The following is a 12,675-nucleotide window of genomic DNA, read 5'->3' as shown; positions in this document are numbered from 1 at the left end:
CGGAGCTGGCGCTTGAAGGAGTGATGAAAGCAACGGCAGCCTGGCCAATGGGAAGGCTAATGGCAACGAGAAAGCGTCAACTAAAAGGGAGAGACAGACATAGACCGAATAGGGAAAGACGGAAGGAAAACGAGAAACCGGAGAGGGGAGGGTGGAAAGAGACTCGAGCGGGAGGAGCGGAGAGGAGAAGAAGCTGAAGGGGGGAGAGGGGAAGAAGAGAGAAAAGAGACAGCAGAGCCAAAGATGACGAGAGGGAAAAGGAAAGGGAAGGGAAGAGAGAAGAGAGAGAGAGGGAGAGAGAGAGAGAGAGAGAGGAAAGAGAGGAAGAAGAGAAGGAATGGAATGGAAAACGAGGCCGTCTTTTGGGGCCTGAGGCGATCTTCACGTTTCTCCGGACCGTCAGCCACTCGCCGTGCGAGGAGGCTGGCAGCCTGAGGTGCCAAGGCTGCCGGGTCTGGAAGTTTGTATGGAAATTATGACGACTCTATTTCAATTCCGGGCGCCTCGGTGCCTGCATGCCTGAGTGGCGCTGCTGACTCAGCCGACGTAAGCCTGCGCGCAGCCAGGTCACCTGATATGCCCGGCAACTCGAGAGCTTCCAGTTTAGGATTAGCGCCGTGCACGCCCGGCCGGGCTGCACGGCTGGTCGCTGTGGACACCCGGACACCCGGACCACCAGCCATTTCACCACCAGACTACCCGTTTGGGTCTAGCGCGGTTGGGTCCCGTGCTGCCGGCTGTCGGAAGAACAGAAACAGGAGTCCAACTTCAACCACCGACTTCTCAACCGCCAGCCTACGAGGATTCCTCTACCCTCTCCCTCCTCCCCCTCTCCCCACATTATCCCCTCTACGATTGTTTATCGTTGGTCTCTTCGACCGTACGGCTTCTTTGCAATATGTTCTCCCGTGCTGTTCGTCCGGCTGTGAGGGCTGGTAGCATTGCGGTCTCCCGGTAAGTTCTTCTTCTCTTCCGGAATGTCCACAACACCCGCCCGTCCGTCGCCTTTTCGTTTCCCTCCCACACCACAGCTAGGCTGTCCCAGCTCGCTCCCACCCCCCAAACCACCAAACCTTTAACCTTTAGGAAAACGAGGAGATGGAGCTACAAGCAGACCAATCGAGTGGTTCAATGGCTGATTTTTTCGAAGCACTGCTCCTCCCAATGCCGCCAACTTCGCGACTCTGCGTGAAATCGAGGGCCGTCTCAAGTCCATCAAGAACATCGAGAAGATCACCAACACCATGAAGGTCATCGCCTCCACCCGTCTTACTCGCGCCCAGAAGGCCATGGAGGACTCTCGCACCTACGGTCAGACCTCCAACACCGTTTTCGAGAACGCCGAGACCAAGCCTCTCGAGGACAAGAAGACTCTGCTCGTCGTCGCCAGCTCCGACAAGGGTCTTTGCGGTGGTATCCACTCCGGTCTCAGCAAGGCTACTCGTCGCATGCTCCAGCAGCACCCCGATGCCGACATCGTCGTCCTCGGTGAGAAGGCCAAGGCTCAGCTGTCTCGTACCAACCCCAACGCCATCGTCCTGAGCTTCGCCAACGTCTGCAAGGACATCCCCACCTTCAACGACGCTCAGTCCATCGCCGACCAGATCTCTCAGCTGCCCACCGACTACGCCAGCGTCAAGATCATCTACAACCAGTTCATCAACGCCCAGTCCTACGAGGCCGGTACCGTTGAGGCTTACTCTGAGGAGGCTATCACCCAGTCTCGTGAGTTATATCAGATGTAATTTGTTTTGCGTGTATCGGGACTGAACTCTCTGCTCTAGCCAACCTCTCTACTTTCGAGACTGATGACCAGACTCTGGCCCACCTCCGTGAATACGCCCTTGCCAACAACCTCTTCTGGGCTATGGCTGAGGGTCACGCTTGCGAAATCTCCGTAAGTTCTCCCGCTAAAAGATATCTTTGATTTGGAATACCAAGCTAATGTGATTACAGGCTCGTCGTAACGCCATGGAGGCAAGTATCATTCAGATGTTCGAAATTAACCCCGACTAACCATGTTCTACAGAACGCCTCCAAGAACGCTGGTGAGATGATCAACAAGTAAGTCTCAAAGTTCATCCGATTCCACTGATCAAGGCTAATTCCTTGCAGGTTCCAGATCTTGTACAACCGTCAGCGTCAAGCCGCCATTACCGGCGAACTGGTTGAAATTATCACTGGTGCCACCGCCAGTGCGGACATGTAAAAGCTTCCATGAAGCTTGTGTGGGGAGGAGTCGCCATGTGTGTAGACTTACTCATAAATACCTAGATGCTTGTCAGCCTGTAAAATCTATCACTATCTTTTCTTTGTCATTGTTTTCTTGTGTTCTCATGACCAATTGGTAGCGTGGAGGGAATGCTGCTGTCATTACACAACATAGGCGGGAATATCAAACGGGAACTTCCCGGTCACTTCACGTTTGCATTCACGGACTGAATTTCACGTATTCGGGGGGAAGTCCCTTCCATTCACTGCTTCCTTTGACAGATGTGTCCGGACCTGTCAACAATCCCCTCTCGGCGTTTGTTTCCTTCTCTTCCTGCACCTACTTGCAACGCCCATCACTTTCCCCTCACGCCTACGCCATCTTGTATCTCCCATACTGCACATTTTCACATCTACTTTAAACTTTAGGAATCAAGTCATTCCATCAAGATGTACTCCGCTACACGTGTGACTAATTACTACTCGATTCTGGGAATCTCTCACAACTCGTCTCTAAAGGACATCAACAGCGCGTACAAGAAGCTCGCACTGAAGCATCATCCGGACAAGCAAGGCACCGGTAATGCAGATGTCTCCAACGACGAGTTTCAGAAGGTGAGTGAATAAAAGGAAAGATTATATGAACCTCACAATCGAGTCCCTCACTCATCTTCTCCGATAACCATCATCACCACACAATCTTTTAAGCAATAAAGCAAGCTGAACCTCACATTATCTCAGATCCAAGAAGCCATCGAGACCCTCCGCGATCCCATCCGGAAGCAAGAGCACGACGATACACTCCGTCGAGCTGGCTACTACTTCCACTCCACCCCGTTTGGCTCTGACGACGAGTACGAAAACTGGCCAGAAGGATCTTGGAGACCTATGAGCTGGAAGCGCGACGAAGATTTCAGTGACCCCATGGAGTTGTACAGATACAAGTACGGCAATAGTGTTCATATGGACCCGTTCGCTCCTGAGTCTCTGGTTGAGAAAGCTCGTGTGGAGATTGAGATTAGAGTAGGTGAGCAGTTGGAGAGGGAAGCTGCTGCGGCGGCGGCGGCGGCAGCACGGGCTGCGGCTGCGGATGGTATGGGAAGTGAGAATGAAGACGATGATGGTGAGGAGGATGAAGGGGTTGATGACGGTGGCATTTTGTTTAACAAACCTCAGCATTTTCAGGATATCCTGGAGTATCTTCGCAATCAGGAAGCTGAGGGTATTGAGAAGAGAAGAAAGGCCATGAGGGCTAATGTTGAAAAGGATGAGGAGAGGCTGAAGAATGGGGAGGAAGATGAGCTCGACCATGACGAGAAAGAGTTTGCTCGTGGCTACGGTAATGAACATTGCTGGAGATCTAAGGAGGCTGGGTCCGATGTTTCCAGAGAGTGGCACGAGAGCTTTTATTACAACGAAGAAGAGGCCGTCTACTACGGTGGCGACGAGGATGAAGGCGATGATGAAGGCGATGATGAAGGCGATGATGAAGGCGATGATGAAGGCGATGATGAAGACGAAGAGGAAGACGAGGAGGGGGATGACGACGACGATGAAGATGACGATGACAACCGCCGTGGAGAGAACCAGAATGATGATCCTGAGAATGAGGACGAAGACGACGAGCAGCCCCAAGGCCCAGGAGCAGGAGCACCTACTCAGCACCACGACAATTTTTATGATGCGGATCGCTACGAAGACGATGGATACTATCATTCCGATGAGGAAGATGATCTATACGGAGATGGCGGCAATAACAATGGAGCAGACATCTACTTTTTCAGCTTTTCTCACACTACGAGCGAGCAGCCTGCCTCGAACATCTCCGAGAGCACCGAGTACGTGACTGCCGAATGTGCTAGTGAATCGGACGCTGAATCTGTCATGGATGGAGCTGGCGGTGTCTGTCTCACTATGAGCAATGTGCCCCAGCCCACCGACTCGAGCATCTTCTCTCCCGCCGTCAACCCTCCTTCTCTCCCTTCTGTCACGCCCTCCCTCCCCTCCCCCGCCATCAAACCCAACGCCACCACTAGCACCGACAATGGCGACCCGCTCCTCTTCCATTTCTGCTCCAAACTCAGCGGTCCAGCCAACAGCTACACCAGCCAGGACTTCCTTTTCGAGCTAACTGGCATGGTCTTCGACGTGTACTGCGGTTGGTTGGAAGGTGTCCGCCTCACCTTCCCGGGGGCGAAGCCGCTCAGCAAGGAGAAGCAAGATGCCCCGGCTTGTCTCCATCTGGGCGGCTGGGAGAAGAGTTTTGGCCGGGACAAGTGTGACGGGTGCCAGCTTCGGCAGCCGCTTTTTATACTCACTTGCCCGGGATGCGGGATTGAGAAGTGCGCGGGGTGCAGGTTGACCTCTGCCGCTGCTGCTGCGGGTAAGGGGGAGGGGGAAGGGGATTTGCTGAGGGGATGGGATGTTAGTGCGCTGGGCTGGTAGGAGCCGGTTGTTTTTCTTTTCATTTCCTTTAATTTTCTCTCAAAGGAGGTGAAGACCGTGGCCTGGTCTACGTTTCATTTGATATTACTTGAGACTTTGTTATTTTTTTGACGCTTTGTTTCAGTTCGTTTACTATTCATGAAAACCTAATCTAGTGAGCTTAAGTATGCAATGCAGTATTCCTCAGTGATAATTGAACAATCACCTCATCTATCAAACCTAAATATAACAAGCTCACGATCGCGGTTCTGCCCTATTATATAGTCCTCCGTCCCACAAACCTTCCCCATCCCAATGAACTCCGTTACCATGCTCCATGGCAAGACAATTGCCGGTTCAGGAGCGTACTCAGGTGAGGCAACAGCGAGAAACAGAGCCATTTCAATCGGCCATTCCTGTTTCTCATAGTAAAGACAATAACCCGTCTGCGACTGCTCATCATACGACTCACAAACAATGGAATGCCACGGTTCATCGCAGATCGCAAAAGTAATAGGCTTAGTCTGCAAGCTACAGTTCCCTCGATACGGTGGCAAGGCAAAGTCAGCGCGTTGTCGCCGGCGCGGACCCTCGCCAACGATGGGGATAGTCGTCACCCACACCTCAGACTCCCATGCCTCAGGGATAAGGACCTGCGGTGAACGGCCCGCGCACGTACCCTCGAGGATCTCTATGGACTGATCGTCGTCGGTGATGCTGAGGGATTGTATCATTGGGAGACCTCGCTGACGGATGCCGTAGAAATCTAGTTCTCGGAACCCGAGGCGAGTGATGATGGTTGGTCCGAGGTCTTCTTCTCCTCCTCCTGCGGACTCGAATCGCAAGCGACCTGTCGGGTCTAGGGAAGGTCGGTAATCCGAGGGTTTGGAAATGTCCCAGACGGAGAGGGACTCGATGGGGGCGTCCTCGTCTGCGGTGTAGAGGCTGCGGTTGGGTTGCCAGATGTAGATGGCATAATGGGTGCTGGTATGAGTGGAGTAGAAACGATCTCGCTCGCTGAGAGGATGGCCGAGGAACATGATCTTCCATTCGTTTCGGAAGTTGACGCTCCAGCCATCTTCCTTGCGGTTCACGTCGAAGGAGGTCGCGAAGTGTCGGTGGACACCGTCGCTGTCGTTGAGCCAGTGGTAGGGTATGTATTCTGCCCATTCGATGATGAGGACTCGTTTCTGCAGACGGACTCGGCGGATTATTCGCCCGACGATGATGAATGGGACCATGAATTTTCTGTCGGTTTCCATGTCCATTAGGACGAGACATGAATGCTCTGCACTTGGGAATACTAGGAGCCCGTCGTCGTAGGTCCAGAAGGTCTCGCCGAATGATCGGTCGACGCGCTGCATGAGATGGCTGGCGTGGTGTTCCCATGGCGGGACGGAGAACCAGTTCTTCTGGCCTGTGATGCCGAAGTCATTGCTGAGCTTGAACTTGTGCATTGTTCGGTACGTTAGTCGACTTAGATAGTCGTATTTGGCTGTGACTTTGTCGAAGATCTGGGATATGTGAGTGTCGTATTCTGGTGATTCGAGCGTTTCTGCGCTTTCAGAGGCTAGCTGTCGCACTTCTCTGGCTAAGGGGTATCGTTTCTTTAGCATTGGAAGCAGGTTGGCGCCAATGCGAAAGGCTTCGTTCCATGATTTGCAGACTCGTCGGCAACGGAGGACATCGCCCGGCTCGAGACGCTTCAGTATAAGCCAGAAGATCTCCCGGGGCAGGAGGGCCATGCCCTTGCCTTCAGATGGGGATGCATTGGACATGGTCGTTCTTGTTTTTTTTTTTTTTTTTTTTTTTTTTTTTTAGAATTGGTAAGGCGGGGAAAGTGCCTGGGGGATTCCGAGCACTAAAGGAAAGAGACCCTCGATTAGTAGCAGATGGTAACTAATTAGTCTAGTCCAAGACTGTCTAACTCTTAAGTAGATAGTAGTATGGGCTCCGCATAAACAAAGGATCTTATGGGCCCGGAGCTACGGAGCTTTGTGCTCATCGAGTTTTTGCCCGGAAGACATGACAGGATTGCCGATGGCCATTGAAATGTCAGAATATTTGACTGAATTATGGATACAATTCATGGGGGGAATGAACAATGGATTGACCGACTGGTTTGACGGCGGGGAACATCGAACGGACGGATCCGCCGCCATTCCAAATCCATACAATTCAATATTACTTTGTTAGATCATTTCGCGTCACATGCCAAGAGCTTCAGGACACCTTGCTTCTATCTACTTCTTTCTGTCCTCTCTTCTCCCTATTTCTTCTCCTCAAACTCATCCCCGCTGGGTGATGCTTTAGCTGCTACTCCTGAATCCGCTCTCGCTTCTTCCTCGCCCGCAATCATGCTGCAGCCTAGCTCTGCATTGCTTTTCGTCACGTCGCTTCTGGCGGCGTTGCCTGTCAACGCTGATGGATTGTATACGAAGAAATCCCCCGTCTTGCAGGTCAACCAGAAGAACTACGACCAGTTGATTGCAAACTCCAACCATACTTCGGTGAGTCCAGCTGCGCAGAGTATCATCAATGGTCTACAAACAAGTCTAACCAAGCTCTCTTAGATCGTAGAGTAAGCCATCTACCACCCTACCCATCTACCTCCCACAATCCTAAACCTCCCCGCTCTCCTCCAGATTCTACGCCCCCTGGTGCGGCCACTGCCAGAACCTCAAACCCGCCTACGAAAAGGCCGCAACCAACCTCGACGGCCTGGCCAAAGTCGCAGCCGTCAATTGCGACGATGACGACAACAAACCCTTCTGCGGCCGCATGGGCGTCCAGGGCTTCCCAACCCTCAAGATCGTCACCCCCGGCAAGAAACCCGGCAAGCCGCGCGTGGAAGACTACAAGGGCGCGCGGAGCGCCAAAGCGATCGTCGAAGCAGTCGTCGACCGAATCCCCAACCACGTGAAGCGCGCAACAGACAAGGACCTGAACACCTGGCTCGCGCAGGACGAAGAGTCGCCCAAGGCCATCCTCTTCACAGAGAAAGGCACCACCAGCCCTCTCCTTCGCGCCCTGGCCATCGACTTCCTCGGCTCCATCCAAGTCGCCCAGGTCCGCAACAAGGAAACCGAAGCCGTCGAGAAATTCGGCATCACCGAGTTCCCGACCTTCGTCCTCCTCCCAGGAAACGGCCAAGACCTCATCATCTACGACGGCGAGCTGAAGAAGAAGCCCATGGTCGAGTTCCTCAGCCAAGCCGCCGCTCCTAATCCGGATCCCGCCCCTAAGGGCACCACCGCGCCCCGCGATAACAACAAGAAGAAATCTACCGAATCTGCCCCAGACGCGAAGGTCGCCCAGGAGGACGACACCAAACCCGCCAGTGTGCCCATCCCGGCCCCTCCCATTGATACCCTCCCCACCGCGGAAGCCCTCGAGGCTGCCTGTCTGATGCCGAAATCCGGTACCTGCGTGCTGGCTCTCCTCCCTGAACCGAGCGAGCCCGACGCAGACCTCCCCGCTCCCGCCAAGGACGCTCTTCTCAGTCTGGCTGAGATCTCACACAAGCATGCCGTTCGAAAGAGCAAGCTCTTCCCGTTCTACAGTGTCCCGGCTATCAATAGCGGAGCTAAGACCCTCCGCGCTGGACTCGGTCTGCCGGAGGATAACTCTGTGGAGATCGTTGCTTTGAATGGACGTCGTGGCTGGTGGCGCAGGTATGACTCGGTGGAGGGCGCGGAGTACGGCCAGGAGCGTGTCGAGGCTTGGATTGATGCGATTAGGTTGGGTGAGGGCGAGAAGCAGAAGTTACCTGAGGGCGTTGTTGTTGAGGAGGTGGTTGAGGAGAAGGTTGAAGAGAAGGTCGAGGAAGTGGTTGAAGAGCCCGTCGAGGAGAAGCCGGCGGTCGACCACGACGAATTGTAAAACACATGATCCGTATGGAGTTGCATGAATTTGTTTATTAGCACGGGTGTTTATTAGGTCACATATGTAATTCGGACGGAGCCTGCTACTAAGTTACTACTAGCTGGTTTCTCATATTGAGCATCAATAGCATACATATCGTTTACTGTCAGCTACTCCAAGTTTTATACTAATCATTGTAAAATCGGTATCTAAAGTGAAAAATTGAGTAAAGCTTGCTCTCGAAAGAATTCAATTAAGACTTTTTCAAACCCAGCCACATATATACAATACAACTATACATCATTCGAAGTCACAAAAAGAAATCACACACACATAACACCATGATCTAATCAATGCATAAAAGAGACACATCCACTTGAGACAGCCCAAGTATAGAATAAAAAGCAAGGAAGAAAGAAGGCAAGTGGTAAACGAAGAAAGCAAATAACTAATGCTTCTTCTTCTTTCCCTCCGTTCCCTTCTTAATGATCTTCTGTCTCTTGGAATCGATCTCCTGGTCGTAGATCTCACGAGCCGACTCGCCCTTCTTGCGCTTGGTCTGCTTGCTGGTCTTGACGCTGACAGTGGAAGCACCGCCGGCGCGGATCTGCTTCTCGGCTTCTTCCCATGCCGCGCTACCGTGGTTGATCTCGTATCTGGAGACTGTAAATCAGTTATTGTCATTCAATGATTATGATTGACTATATTGGAGGAAAGAGGGGGGAAGAAGGAAGGGGGACTAACTTGTCAAGAGGAAGAGCATCGATCAAGGCGCGCTGCTTCTCGCGAAGCTCCTCGTTGACTTCTTGACCACCTTCACGGAGTTCGTCGTCCAGGCTAGTCTCCAGGGGCTTGAAGCGCTCGTCGGGAAGCTCGTCATGCGCCTCGGTGGTGACCCGAGCGGAGGGAGCCTTCTCTGCGGGCATGGTCTCGGCAACGGCACCTTCGATCAGGTTGCGGAAGTAAGTGGAGACCTTGCGGATGATCTTGAGGAACATGGCGAGGAGCTGAGACGAGGGGAGGGTGAGCTCCTTCTCGATTGTGTCAAGGTTCTTGCGCTGCAGACCAATGGCGAGCAGGATGGATTGCTGCACGCCGGACAGGCTGACCTTGCCGCTGAGGCGGCCGGAGAAGTAGTACTCGGCGATGATGGGGACCATGTCGAGGATGACGTGGTAGTCGAGGAGGTTGTTGGCGTAGCTGTCGAGACGCTTAAGGTCGAAGGGCGAGAAGGCGGCATCGAGCTCGGCCTTGGTCAGGGGGTTCTGGGAGATGGAGGGGTCGAGTTTGGCGCCGGAGTTGGCGGACTCGCAGATGCTGAGAGACAGCACGGAGGGGAACTCGCGGAACTGGTACGACAGCAAAGACGAGAAACGCTTGTGGAAGTCACGCGAGAAGGCGCCCAGCCAGGCGGCATCGTTGGAGCCGGTGGTCAGGGTGCGCAGCATCACGCAGGAGTGCTCGCCGGTCAGGTCGTTGGGGGTCTGGCGGAGGTAGACGGGAGAGAAGGACGAGCGCTTCCAGAACTTGTGCAGAGAGGGGGTGAGACCGAAACTGACACCAACGTAGTCGAGAGCGTCGGGGCGACGCTCGGTCAGTTTGCCGAACAATGGGGGCATGGTGTGGATATCGCGGACCTTGACGTTGTCATCCAAGAGGTTGGAGTTGGTCAGCTCCTCGTCCGTCACCCGGACCATCTCATCCTGCACCTCGGGGATATCCTCCGAAAGGCTGGTGAACTTGCCCTCGTAGAAGTCAATGAGCAGCTCAAGAGCACGGGAACCGTATCCCATGCTCAGATACTCTGGGTTCGTGGCGATACGGACAATCCGGGCACCCGAAAGACCGGCGAAGTCCTCATCTTGGTATTGCTGGCTGACCAGCCAAGGGATCAGATCACCGCCTGCCCGCTGACCGCGGCTCAGGCTGTTAAGGACACTCTGTCGGCTGATGCGACCTTCCAGCGCAACCTGAATGACACAGAGGGGTTCAGGAAGCTTGGTGGCTTCTTCGTCAATCGGGGGAACGAGAACAAACAGCTGGTGCGCGGGCGCATCGCTCATGAGCTGGAGATCATTAGGGGTGTTCTTGTAGTGGCTGGCAACGTAGAGAGCCATCATCTGCTGAAGGAATTTTTCGGAAACAGGGTGGAAGGAGAACAGGGTATCACGGTTGACTTGCAGCAATTGACACTGCGAGGGGTGGGGGGTGCCCTGAGTGTTCATGCGAGACTTGGGCAGGGTCGCGTCCAGGCAGAGGACCTTGTTCAACCACTTCTCCACCGAATCACCCGGTGCGTATCTGATGGGTTCCGAGAGGGTGATTTCTCTCAGAGAACGTCCAGCCAGGCTCTTGTCAATGTTCTTGGCGGCCTTGCCTGTGGCACGATCGGCGACGTCAATATCATCTTCACCACTGACCTTGACGCCTCCCCGGGACTGCTCGCGAAGCTGCTGGATCAGCTTCAGGGAGAGGGAGCGGCCCGTTCCTTCGTAACCGTTAATGGTAGAGGCCATGAAGACCAAGTACGGTCCCATTAGCTTGCGGACCAGAGGAAGAGGGATGGCGGCGGCTTCATCGATCACCAGCAGCTCAGCCTGACCCAAGACGTGGGCATCCTGGGGCTGAATGTACTGGATGGTCTGACGGTGCTGGCGATGGATGTTGACACGGACGATGGCCTTGTTGAAATCTGGGTTGGTCGATTGAAGGATGGTGTAGTCAACATGGTCGAGGTAGCCGAGAGCGTCAAAGCCCTTGAACACGAACTCGAAGAGGGTCTTCAAGTTCTCGGGGCTGGGCGAGGTGATGAAGATGTTGCTGTAACTGTGCGCCACAGCGGCCGCAATGGCCACACCAAGAGCTGCGGATTTACCGCGACCTCTGGCAGCGGTCAAAGCGACAGTGCTCCGAAGGGTCTTCTCAGCGATGGCGTCGGCGAACGTCAAGAGCGCCTTCGCTTGGTCGACGGTGCGAGCCAAGTTGACCAGAGAGCCAATAGGCTGGGACTCTGCCAGACTCTCCTTAATCTCCTTCAGCTCCTTCTTTGTGCCAGTGTTGGTATCGTCGATCGACTCTGGCGGAGGCAGCGGCTTCACGCTCTTTCCGCCGGAGATGGGCAGGACGTTCAACTCGTCATCCACGACCAGGCAGGAATCGCAGCTACCAAGAGACAGGATGAAGCGCTCGTTGAATCTGGCGGTGACATCGTCGTGGGCCTCGGTGCGGTATCTCGAGTGGATATCCATGGACAATGTGTACAGCTGCTTCAAGCTGTTCATGCCCTTCAGCAGCAGCAGGACGATACCACCACCTTCGACGGTCTCAACAGTCCGGGCGAGCAGGTTCGGGGTCATGGCCTCGAAATCCTGAAGCACGCACATTCCGTAGGTGTTACCGAGAATCTTCTCGGTCTCCTTGTAGTAGACATAGCGGATTTGGTTGAGGGTGATGAACAGCTCGAACGGATCCTCCTGGTTGGGTTCTCTGATGCCGCGCTTGACCTCCTTCTTGATCTTGGCCTCACGCTTCTTCCGGTGACTCGTGAATCCCAGCAGATCCTTCTTGTAGGCCCACAGCACGGACTTGTTCTGCTTGACGTCGACGCTCGACATGATATAGTGGAGGTGGACGATGACATCCTTTGCGCGGTCGCCAACGACGACGAAGAAGCTCCGCTTCTTCTCCTGCACGCCATTTCGGATGAGGGCCGGAATACGGGAATCAATCGCTTTGCGGGGCATGTTGTATGCTGATTCCGGTGACCCTGGAGAGGGGAGGGGGTTGACTTGGGTATTTGAGAGAGCGCTCGCAGAAAGGTGTCGATGGCCCGCGAACGAAAATTCGTAGACGGCGGCGGGGACCACAGATCGTGGGTTTGCAGTGGTAATACAGGAACACCACTTGAATTGCGAAAAAAAAAAAACAAAAAAAAGAAGACACAGACCAGGCCCTCAAAATAACAGGAGAAACGGACGGCCAGGTAGAGAAACTGAAACTCACACTGCCGATGTACTCTGCGATTCTTCTCGCCGACAAAAAAAAGTTATCGCCGAAAATCATAATTGCCGTATGGGACCGCTTTCTGTTTGGGATACCGCCTAGTATGCTGCCTGAGGCATATAGCGTGTGGTTCCTGACTCGAGTTGCATCACGTGATAGTCATCTGACAGGGAC

General features: G+C 53.9%; 5 protein-coding genes across 5 annotated transcripts; 3 read left to right on the top strand and 2 right to left on the bottom strand.

Annotated features, from left to right (window-relative positions):
* The first annotated feature begins 814 nt into the window (after positions 1-814).
* Positions 815-2,318, top strand: BO87DRAFT_374417 (F1F0 ATP synthase subunit gamma). The gene is made up of 5 exons (XM_025622779.1): positions 815-1,725; positions 1,785-1,897; positions 1,957-1,977; positions 2,030-2,064; positions 2,116-2,318. Exons 1-5 carry the CDS (start codon positions 1,245-1,247, stop codon positions 2,207-2,209), a joined length of 744 nt encoding a protein of 247 aa, XP_025482202.1. The 5' UTR covers positions 815-1,244; the 3' UTR covers positions 2,210-2,318.
* Positions 2,319-2,661: 343 nt separating this feature from the next.
* Positions 2,662-4,656, top strand: BO87DRAFT_457051 (DnaJ domain protein; the record flags this gene model as incomplete). The annotated part of the gene is made up of 2 exons (XM_025628773.1): positions 2,662-2,826; positions 2,953-4,656. 2 exons carry the CDS (start codon positions 2,662-2,664, stop codon positions 4,654-4,656), a joined length of 1,869 nt encoding a protein of 622 aa, XP_025482201.1.
* A 115-nt stretch (positions 4,657-4,771) lies between these two features.
* On the bottom strand, positions 4,772-6,411 carry BO87DRAFT_374416 (F-box protein). Its single transcript, XM_025622778.1, has one exon. It carries the CDS (start codon positions 6,378-6,380, stop codon positions 4,863-4,865), a length of 1,518 nt encoding a protein of 505 aa, XP_025482200.1. The 5' UTR covers positions 6,381-6,411; the 3' UTR covers positions 4,772-4,862.
* Positions 6,412-6,742: 331 nt separating this feature from the next.
* On the top strand, positions 6,743-8,665 carry BO87DRAFT_374415 (putative disulfide isomerase). The gene is made up of 3 exons (XM_025622777.1): positions 6,743-7,145; positions 7,209-7,216; positions 7,281-8,665. Exons 1-3 carry the CDS (start codon positions 6,993-6,995, stop codon positions 8,515-8,517), a joined length of 1,398 nt encoding a protein of 465 aa, XP_025482199.1. The 5' UTR covers positions 6,743-6,992; the 3' UTR covers positions 8,518-8,665.
* A 65-nt stretch (positions 8,666-8,730) lies between these two features.
* Positions 8,731-12,507, bottom strand: BO87DRAFT_404986 (ribosome biosynthesis protein KRE33). Its single transcript, XM_025625908.1, has 2 exons — positions 9,244-12,507; positions 8,731-9,155 (listed from the first exon to the last, which is right to left on the bottom strand). The coding sequence occupies exons 1-2, from the start codon at positions 12,240-12,242 to the stop codon at positions 8,948-8,950; spliced, it is 3,207 nt and encodes a 1,068-aa protein (XP_025482198.1). The 5' UTR covers positions 12,243-12,507; the 3' UTR covers positions 8,731-8,947.
* Between the last annotated feature and the right edge of the window lie 168 nt (positions 12,508-12,675).

This window comes from Aspergillus neoniger, assembly GCF_003184625.1.
Source record: "Aspergillus neoniger CBS 115656 unplaced genomic scaffold BO87scaffold_8, whole genome shotgun sequence".
NCBI lineage: Eukaryota > Fungi > Ascomycota > Eurotiomycetes > Eurotiales > Aspergillaceae > Aspergillus > Aspergillus neoniger.
Note: the sequence above shows the minus strand (reverse complement) of the source record. Positions and strands in the feature narration are given on the sequence as shown.

What these genes read in the sequence shown, in the direction of transcription:
- BO87DRAFT_374416 (XM_025622778.1), bottom strand. Translation starts at nt 6,380, where the DNA reads ATGGCCCTCCTGCCCCGGGAGATCTTCTGGCTTATACTGAAGCGTCTC.
- BO87DRAFT_374415 (XM_025622777.1), top strand. Translation starts at nt 6,993, where the DNA reads ATGCTGCAGCCTAGCTCTGCATTGCTTTTCGTCACGTCGCTTCTGGCG.
- BO87DRAFT_404986 (XM_025625908.1), bottom strand. Translation starts at nt 12,242, where the DNA reads ATGCCCCGCAAAGCGATTGATTCCCGTATTCCGGCCCTCATCCGAAAT. An exon ending in GATGCTCTTCCTCTTGACAA is followed by an intron (nt 9,156 to 9,243) that starts GTTAGTCCCCCT and finishes TACAGTCTCCAG; the next exon opens with ATACGAGATCAACCACGGTA.
- BO87DRAFT_374417 (XM_025622779.1), top strand. Translation starts at nt 1,245, where the DNA reads ATGAAGGTCATCGCCTCCACCCGTCTTACTCGCGCCCAGAAGGCCATG. An exon ending in GTCACGCTTGCGAAATCTCC is followed by an intron (nt 1,898 to 1,956) that starts GTAAGTTCTCCC and finishes ATGTGATTACAG; the next exon opens with GCTCGTCGTAACGCCATGGA. An exon ending in CTCGTCGTAACGCCATGGAG is followed by an intron (nt 1,978 to 2,029) that starts GCAAGTATCATT and finishes CATGTTCTACAG; the next exon opens with AACGCCTCCAAGAACGCTGG.